The 8,711-nt window shown below is 57.4% G+C and overlaps 1 protein-coding gene across 1 annotated transcript; it reads left to right on the top strand.

Moving 5' to 3' along the window:
• Window positions 1-1,725: 1,725 nt before the first annotated feature.
• LOC138061789 (adenylate cyclase type 10-like) lies at window positions 1,726-8,470 on the top strand. Its single transcript, XM_068915652.1, has 4 exons — window positions 1,726-2,671; window positions 3,085-3,192; window positions 6,358-6,475; window positions 7,792-8,470. The coding sequence occupies exons 1-4, from the start codon at window positions 2,399-2,401 to the stop codon at window positions 7,821-7,823; spliced, it is 531 nt and encodes a 176-aa protein (XP_068771753.1). The 5' UTR covers window positions 1,726-2,398; the 3' UTR covers window positions 7,824-8,470.
• The last annotated feature ends 241 nt before the right edge of the window (window positions 8,471-8,711 follow it).

Genomic DNA, 8,711 nt, shown 5'->3' on the forward strand with positions numbered 1-8,711 from the left:
CCACCAGCTTCTTGGGAATGGTTCTGGGCAGCACAAGACTTTCCTTCCCTTCATGACTGCTCAGCCTCTTCAGGAACCTCCCCTGTCGGATGCTGCCTGTTCTGCAGGAAACCCTTGGAGCTGTTAAAACACCAGTTGTTGTCAGGAGCAGCTTTTCAGGAGCAGCAGGAGTTTTCCGGAGGAGGAAAGGCAGGCCCTCCCTGGCTGTCTTTGCTGCTGAGTTTGTAGCCATCTGTTGCAGCACTGCAGCTGGGTGAGCGGTCTCACGCCAGCCCACGTTCGCCAAGGATGCTGCTGCTGCGTGACCACAGGCAGAGCCTGAGTTCCTCCAGCTTGTTTCCAGGCTGTGTGCATTGGAGTGCAGAGACTTGTGGCAGGTGTGCTTTTGCCCTCTTTGGTCCTTCCCTCGCATTTATTGCTATGGCCTGACGTAGCAGTTGTGAAAGACCAGGGCCTGTGCGTGCCATGCCTGTGTGGTTCCCCCGGCCAGTGTAGACAACCTCTCTGGGAGCAGGGGGTGGTCTTCTTGTCTGGCAGCATGAGGAGCCGGCTGCTCTGCACAGGAGCCAGGATGCAGAGTGGTACGGCTGGGTGCAGATCAGGGCCCCGAGAGGGTGGTCAGGTCAGACAGAGTGCAGGGCTCAGCCAGCAAGCGTGTAGTGACGAGGCAGGTGTGAAGGCAGGCCAGGAAGCCCAGCGGGCAGGTGCTGCTCCAGGTCAGGCTCGCAGAGGCAGAAGATGTGGCACAGACAGAGGTGCTGCACAACTGCAGCAGAGCGCAGGCCGGGGCCAGCAGTAATGCACTCACTGCAGTACTCACTCGTGTGCAAAGCACATGCACTCACTGTTGGCATGGAATTGACCACTGTTACATGCACTTTGGGGTTGGGCATGGCTTTCCTGGGGTTTTTCGGGAGCCTTCCAGGGTGTGGTAACCGTGACCAGAAACTTGTGGGCAGCCTTGTGGCCAGGGTACTGCTGGTGGTGCAAAAGTCAGGTTTCTTGACTCCAGTCCTGTTCCCTGGGGCCCACAAGGGATTGGCTTCCTGGAAGAGCTCTGCAGTTTCCATGTGTGGTGAGCGTGTAGGGGACGGCGGGGCTGGGCCAGCCCTGGAGGAGCTGTCCTGCAGGGGAGCCTCTGCTGGGAAAGGCTCCTGCCTGGGAGCTGCTGCTGCTGGGCCCAGCTCTGCTGGTGGGGGGAGAGCGACCTGTGTGACTGTCTGGAAGGGGATTGGACACGACAGCAGCTGTACAGTGAAGGCAGATCTCAGGGGAAGGGGCCGGGAAGGGAGCTGCCGTCAGCCCCTGTGGCTCTCGTGTCCTCTTCCTGCTGCAGAATGGCAGGAAGCAGCTCTGCCCCGGTGTGCGGCAGGGAGGTGTTTAACCGAATGCTTTCTGTTCAGAGAAGGAAAGAGAAAGAGAAAGAGTTGCAGGAAAGAGAAGAGCTTCTTGGAGGAGAGTTTGGAGTGAGGAGAGAAGGTATTGATGATGAATTGTGAAGGCAGTGGGCTGAGGGTGTGCAGAGGAGAGAAGTGGAGTTTGCACCTGTGGGCTGCAGCTTAGGAAAGAGCGGGCGTGTTGGGTGGGAGCTGGGTTGAGATGTCTGTGGAGATGAGCATGGCTGAGGAAGCCAGCGGGCTCACAGTGACGATGGTCACTTTAGGGTGGAGCAGCCTTGGCTTGCTAGCTGTTAGAGAGCAGTGGTGTGAGGTGTGCAGGGGCAAAGCAGCCCCTGGGAGGAGGGTGGCCTTGTGGAAGGTGGCAGCAATGCCAGCTTGTGTCTCTGCCTGCCTAAAAGAGCAGTGTTGCTCGCGAGCAGGGTGAGCAAAGGCCCCAACAGGCTCTGTGCTCATGCTTCCTTCTTACAGGTGTAGCCCAGCAAATAGCTTGCCGGTGCTGGAAAGGGGAGCTGTTGCTCCTCGTCCCAGTTGTGCCGTGCCTGAGCGTGCTGTCCCTGTGCTCTGGGGCCCCGGGGCTCGTCACGCTGCCCAGTCTACTGGGCGACATCACTGCAATGGCAGGAAACAAAGCTTGTCAAAAAGCAACGGTGTGAGTGAGCTGTCCTGGCTTTGCTTGCTGTTAGGGGAGAGCCAAAGGTCTGGAGCGAGGAGAGAAGGCAAGAGATAAGGGAGGAAGGAGCCCAGGGAGAAGAGAGCGTGCGGATGGGTGGCCCCAGCCCACTCAGGAGTCAATGGTGTCAATTGTAGCCTGGAACACCACGGGGAAACGCTGGGTGCAGGTCACTGTTGTGTGGGGCAGAAGGAATAACTGGCCGAGCTCGCTCACCATGCCTGGGAAGGCAGTGAAAGACAGTGCCCCCGCGTGATGCCTGCGTGCATGTGGCCTCGTGCTGTGCTTGGACGTGCCACTAGTGTTGTCTGAATGACCAACGCTGGTGATGCTGGTGCGTTCTTTGATGTCCTTTTTCTCCAGGATCTTGTCTGTGACTAGAGCGGCAGAGTGTTTTCTGGCTAAGAGCGAATGGATGCGTAAGGTGCCCAGCAAGACCGAAGGGATGCACAGTGTGTGTTTGTGCAACTGCAAGGCCGCTGTGGAACTGGTGCTTGTAGCCCTGGCTCACCACCACCTGGCAACGGGCAATGATGCCAGAGCCTTTTCCTATCTGCTGGAGCGTGCGGCTGCCTACTTGCACGTCTCCAGCAAGTACCTGGTGAGTTGCCCTGCTGACCGGAGGCCCCTGCCCGTGGAGTCCTCTGAATTGCCTTGTCCTGGGCAGGCCCATTGGCCCACTGCAATAGGGCATGCCTGGGGGTGTGCCTTTGTGGGGACTCGGGGATGAATGGCTCGGGGTTGAGAAGCAGAGTTTGCCTCCTGTTTGCCTCTCCTGTGGCAAGAGACACAGGGCAGTGAAGCAGGCCCTTTGCACCAGGCGCACCTGCAGGGAGGTGGTGCGAAGGAGCCCTTGTGCCCGTGGTGGGAGAGGCAGCGTGACTGTGTTAGTCTGGAGATCGCCGGGGCAGGTGCAGGGCCTCCTCAGAGAGATGCAGGAGGCAACAGGGAACGATGGGGCTGGGGGCAGGCTTGGCAGCGACACTCAGCTGCTCTTTGTGTGCTTGTTCAAAGGCCTTCCTGAACCTGAACAAAGCAGAGGTGCTGAGGAACTCAGGGGCTAAGAAAGGCAATGTGCTTGGGTACTTTGAAGAAGCCACCTTCCTGAGCCTCAAAGGGGAGGTAAGGTGAGCGGGGGGCTTTGCGGGCTGTCCTGGTGGGTGGGATTGGATGCCTTCGGGGGGGTTGCGAGAAGAACAAAGACTCCTCCCTTCCTCAGGAGGCAGGGTAAGAAGCAGAACGGGATGCGGAGGGAAGGAAGAGGCAATTCATACCTGGTCGCGGGCATCTAGGCCCCAGCCTGCTGAGACTTAAGCCCAGCCTTCAGCTGATGCATAGGTCTTAGCAAGATCGAGGCACGAAGCAGCGAGGTTTGGGTAGAACGGGAACGACAGAGCCTGAGAGTGGCACGTGCACAATTTTTCGAGGGAAGCATGCCTGTGGGTAAAAAAGCAGGCTTGTATCGTGAGGGCTGCAGCTGCTCTTGGTGGTGCTGCTGAGAGCCTTTGTTTTGCTGGAGGGCAGGGCAGGTGCTTGAGCTTGGGAGCAGTGCTTTGAGTGACCCGTTTGTGATGAGATGCCGGCAAGAAGGCTAGGCGAGCAGAGAGAGGTTAGCAGGGAGGAGAGGCTGGAGAGGGGAAGGGAGAGTGTGGGCAAGAGCAGCAGGAGGTGGGCCTGGAGGAGTAGGTGGAGGAGAGATGTGAGGAAGAGGAAGCTCAGAGGTCATAAGCAAGTGCAAGCTGGGTTGCTGGCAGTGCCCAGTTTTGCTTGACCTCCGTGGGCCATAGTGCCAGGAAAGGCTCTTTAGCACTCCTGTTTCCTGGGTGGTACTTCTTGCTTCTCCCGCCTGTCCTTACTGCAGCAGCTCTTCATCCTGGAGAGCTCTTCCAGCGGCTGGAGGCTCTCCGGCCTGGCAGCGCTCATGAAGGTAAACACGGCCGAGGAGTCCGAGGATGCGAGTCACGTGAGAGCCTTCTCTCTGCAGCAGCAGACCCGCTTGTGACATAGCTTGTGGATTGGTTTCAGACTTGTGAGCGTGGAGCTGGTTCTGGTTTTAAGCCAGCCCCAATTTCTGTATGCGGTAGTTTGCTTGTGGCTCTTGACGCTGCTTGTGTGCGACACACTGGCGCCCCTGTGCTGACATGGCTGCAGTCAGCAGTGGCAGTAGCAAGAAGAGTTTGTCGTACGGGTGAGATCCCTGAGAGTACAAGAGAAGAGAGAAGCTGGCGGTTGGGTTTCTGGCCTGTCCCCTTGAGGCCAGAGAATCACACTGGAGAGGTTCAGTCTTGGGCACTGTCCTGTCTGGACCCTTTTAGATCCTCTTGTCCTAGCTGGAATATGCGCTGTGCTGCCAAAACCTGGGCTGCTGCCAGGAAGAGTGGCTGCACTACGGGCGGGCGACCATGCAGCTCAGTGCTGACGTCCAGCTCTTTGGAGGAGGGGTATTGAAGACTGCCATCATTGCCCAGGCCCTGTGCCACCGGCACCTCCACCTGGGAAATCTGCCCCTGCCTGTTGATGTAGGTGGGCAGTGCCCCCAGTGCCTGCGAGAGGGCATCTCTGCAGAGAGAGCCTGCGCGAATCTGCTTGTTTTCTGTCCAGGCTATCGTGGCCAGAGGCTCTGCATGGGGCTGGAGAAGCCGGCCTTGGACTCTGTGGCTCTCCAGAGGCTCTTCCCGGCACTCTTTCTCCAGATGAGGTAGTCATGGTGCTGGAGAGACTGCTGGTTGCGCAGTGTCAGGGGGGCCCCCTGAGATCCTTCTTGTGTCATTGGCCGGCCCCGGAGAAGAGGGTTTTTCTCTTTCTTGCTGGATGCTGGCTGGCTTAGCTAGGCTGTTAAACTTAATGCTAAGGACGGTTGCTGGCTGTTTGGGAGTGTGAGTCTCTGCTTGGAAAGTGGTTGAAGAGTTGCTGGCTTGGTTTTGGCCCTTGCCACCTAATGCTTCCCCCAGACAATGCCCTACTGTCTGGGGGTCGTTGTGTTTTGGGTGGTAGCCAGGCTTAGTTGCATGGGCGTGGACCTTTGCATGGCCCTTGGCCTGAGTGCCTGCACCTGGGTGAGCACACTCACCTAGGTGAAGCTGTCAAGAGGAGCAGTTTCTGCCGCAAACCTGCTCTCTGGGACCAGTGTGGAGGGCACTGGGGATGCGTGCATGCTGTTGTGCCTGTTTTCACTGAAAAAGACATTGCTGGAAAGGAGACCAGCTCTGCGCCTGGGCCAGTGGGCAAGCCCTGGCTGCATGGGACGGACGCCTGTGTTTTGCTGCGGGACTTGCCGTTTGGGCTGGGGTCATTGAAGCCTTTTGCCCGAGTCTTGTTGCCAAAAGATTATTGGTTGAAAAAAGGTCCGATGGAGAAACTTGGGTGGAGTTGGGACAAAGAGCAAAGAAGGGCAAGAGCAGGAGAGAGGGAGGCTGAGCAGGGGAGCGGGAAGTGTCTGGAGGTGCTGGCTGGGCTCCCTCCCCGTGGAGACGCTCCAGGGAGGCTCACTGTGTTCCTCTGTAGGTACCTTGAATGTGAGGCAGTGCTGTGCAGGCTAGAGAAGCAGGTGGCTGGAGAGCACGGGATCATTGGGCAGGCGTGCTTCTTCTCCTCTTGCTTGCCGCTGGGAAGTCCTCAGTGACGGAGTCCCAGAGAGCCAGGAGGCTTGCAAAGATTCCCGCCTGTTTCCTGGTCAGGCAAGACAGCCACTTGTCGACCAGAAGTGGAGGCTTTGTCTGTGTTTGAAGCAGGCAGAGTGCAGGCAGAAGCAAGCCAGCAATAGCAGACTCCTAGAGCGTCTTCTACCCTTTGGAAACAGGGCAACAATTGTGTGTTTGGAGACGGCCCGTTCTGAAAGCTCTTCTCAGAGTCACTCTGCTCTGGCTCCCGCAGAAGCAGGCCTAGCAGTGCTGGGATGTGCAGGAGATGCAGGAGGCACCTGAGAGCCTGTGCTACGGAGTCACTGCTGTTGCTGATCACTGGCAGCGTGGCTCTGTCCAGGGCTAGAAAGCTGCTGGTTTTGCAATGGAAAATGCTGTCCGGGGAGTTGAGAGTCCTCTTTTTTCCCTTCCTGATGTAGTCTGCCCTTGCCTTCAAGGGCATTTCTGTGGAGCCTGAGTAGCCCTGAGGAGCTAGGGTAGAATGCCAGCCCTTGCCTCCTTGCTGTGAGGTTTGCTGGCTCTCTGAGTGGTTTATCTGCCAAGACCTTCCCCAGCTGTGCTTGAGCTTTCTGCTGCTACGAACGCTTGAGGCAAGTCAAGGCCGGGGAGGGAGGCAGTGCTCCTCTGAGAGACGTTTGTATTCCAGGGTGGCAGTATAAGTCCTTTGAAGAGTGCCGGAGCTTTGCTGAGCAGAAGGAAGCCAATTGCGTTGTCAAGTCGCAGAGCAGCATGCTGCTTGGACTGTATTTGTCCCTGGCTCTTTGGTAAGTTAGAGCCTTGCTGTGAGTGGGGAGGAGCCGAGGCAGTGACTGTGGCAGGGAAGTTGTGAGCTGTGGGCTTGTCACATGCTCCTGTCCCATGTCCACCAAGGCAGCCGCCTGTGGGGCGCTGTGGTGAAAGGGGCAGGGGAGGCGGGAGGGTGCGCACTGTGAGCAAGGTGGCAAGGAGCTCCTGGATGTGCTGTGGTGGAGCCCGGCCAGGGAAGGATGACTCTGGTGGCCCTTGGCCACAGGTTTCCTTTTCCCCTTGAACTTTAGGCGAGGAGTGGCGAGGGTCTGTCTCGATGCAGGCCGAATGCTGAGTAAGTGCAAGGGCTCGGGGAGGGAACGACAGCATGAGGGCGATGCTCTGAGTGAGGCTAAGCAAGAGGAGCTATGACCCACTGCAATTGACACCCCACCCGCCGCAACACGTCCCTGATAACTTCCTTTTCCTGGAGGATACATTTCCTCTGAAAGCCAGGTTGGGGCTGGAGGCTATAGCCTCGGAGACCTTTTGATTACTTCCTCCTCTCTACAAAATATGTGTGCGTGTGTGTGTGGGGGGTGGGGGGGGGGCTTTTTTTTTTTTTTTTCACGTGGACGATGAAGGTCTGCAAGGCCTGGGCAGTGGGACAACTTCCAGAAGCCCTTTGGAAAGGCCAAGGGGCTGCTGAAGGGAACTGCTGCCTCCCTTTTGGCCCCCCAAGCATGCAGCCGGCTCCTGGAGTGCCATAGCCTGGTGCTGAAAAAGGAGATTGAGCACGCATCAGCGAGGGCCCGTGAGAGCTGCGCCAGGGCTCTCAGGGTGAGGGAGGAGGAGGAAGGGGAGGCGCATGCTGCGAGGGCACTCTAGAGAAAGCTGTGTTGCTAACAAACAGCAGTGGGTTGACCTGTGGAGGCAGAAGGAGGCCCGACGGGATGGAGTCAGGGTGGCGCCAGAGTGTAGTGGGTTAGAGGGGAACGTGGCAAAAGAGTGCTGTCCCAGGGGGTGTCAGCAAGAGGTGGAAGAGAAGGCAGTCGGGGAAGGCGGTCTTTGTGGGCATGTGAAAATTGCCCACTCATTGGAGTGATCTGCAAGAGAGGAGAAGAGACTAGCACAGCCATGCCTAGGGAGCCTTGCTGAAATGCCTGCTCCATATGAGGTCTCAGGGCTCAGGAGAGAATTGTGTGGTATCTCAGCCTTGCTAGCTGTGCACTCCTTGTCTCTTTGTGGCTGGTTTTTCTCTTGGAGGGGGGGGAATTGGTGCCCTTCTGAGGGCCAAGCCATCGCCAGGCTCCATGACTTCTCCTGACGCGCATCTCCCTTGTTTTCTCGGCAGCTTGCAGAAGAAGTTTTCTCTCGGTGCTCTAGAAGCCCCGTCTTCTACCCCAGAGTCTACCACCTGAAAGCCTACGTTCTCCCAGCGCTGGGTAATGAAGAGGAGAGCCTGCTGTGCCTCAAGCAGGGCCTCCAAGTCTGTGAAGACTCTGGCAACCTCCTGGAGAAGACTTGGCTGGAGATGAGCAGTGAAAGTGGGTCGTGTGTGCCTTGGAGTTGCTTCCTGGGCCAAGGTTCAGCATGCCGTAGCAGAAGGTGGGCCAGATGGGACGTACTGCAGTGGGTACATGTGGGGAAAGGCCCCAGAGAGCTTCAAAGGCATGAGCCCTGCGTGAGCTGGCAGGTGCTCTTAGCTCTGCTGAACAGGAGGGCAGTGGCAGCTGCGCTATATCTCTCTGAGGCAGGGCGGGACTGACCCCTGTGGAAGCAGTAGGCCCTGCAGCCTTTCCTTCCCAGCATCTCTGCTTGGCTGAGGCGTGGTGAAGTTTAGTCTTTCCCTCTCCCTTGAGCCTGCTCACATTGAATTCCCACGTGTAAGTGCTTCTCCTCTGGCTGGCATGCTTCCAAAGAGATGAGTGAGGAGTGAGGCACTTCACTCCTAAGAGAGAAGCAGCAACATGCTTTAAAGAGGTAAGGCAGTGATTTAACAAAGTTCAGTCATCAGCAAGACAGTGATTTAACAAGGGTCGATGGCTAGGTTCCCTCGGTTATTTACTGCGTGGAGGACTGGCTCAGATAAAAGTGTCAAGGAGACCCTCCCGTTGAGTCACGAGGTTCAGAATGAAGCCCCTGGCTGTCCAGACTGCTTCTCAGAGGAGTCTAGGTGCGGCTGGATCCAGCCTTAGTCCCCGACTTGGTCAACGGTTTGTGCCTAAGGATTATGTGCACAGTCAATCAGAGAGGCAACTTAGCAAAGCTGGC

The sequence above is a fragment of the Struthio camelus genome, chromosome 21 (genome assembly GCF_040807025.1).
Source record: "Struthio camelus isolate bStrCam1 chromosome 21, bStrCam1.hap1, whole genome shotgun sequence".
NCBI lineage: Eukaryota > Metazoa > Chordata > Aves > Struthioniformes > Struthionidae > Struthio > Struthio camelus.

Excerpts from the sequence above, each read along its gene's own strand:
- LOC138061789 (XM_068915652.1), top strand. The coding sequence starts at position 2,399 with ATGCTGGTGCGTTCTTTGATGTCCTTTTTCTCCAGGATCTTGTCTGTG. Across the intron at positions 3,193-6,357 it reads TCCTGAGCCTCAAAGGGGAG|GGTGGCAGTATAAGTCCTTT; the intron begins GTAAGGTGAGCG and ends TTTGTATTCCAG. Across the intron at positions 6,476-7,791 it reads TATTTGTCCCTGGCTCTTTG|CTTGCAGAAGAAGTTTTCTC; the intron begins GTAAGTTAGAGC and ends TTTTCTCGGCAG.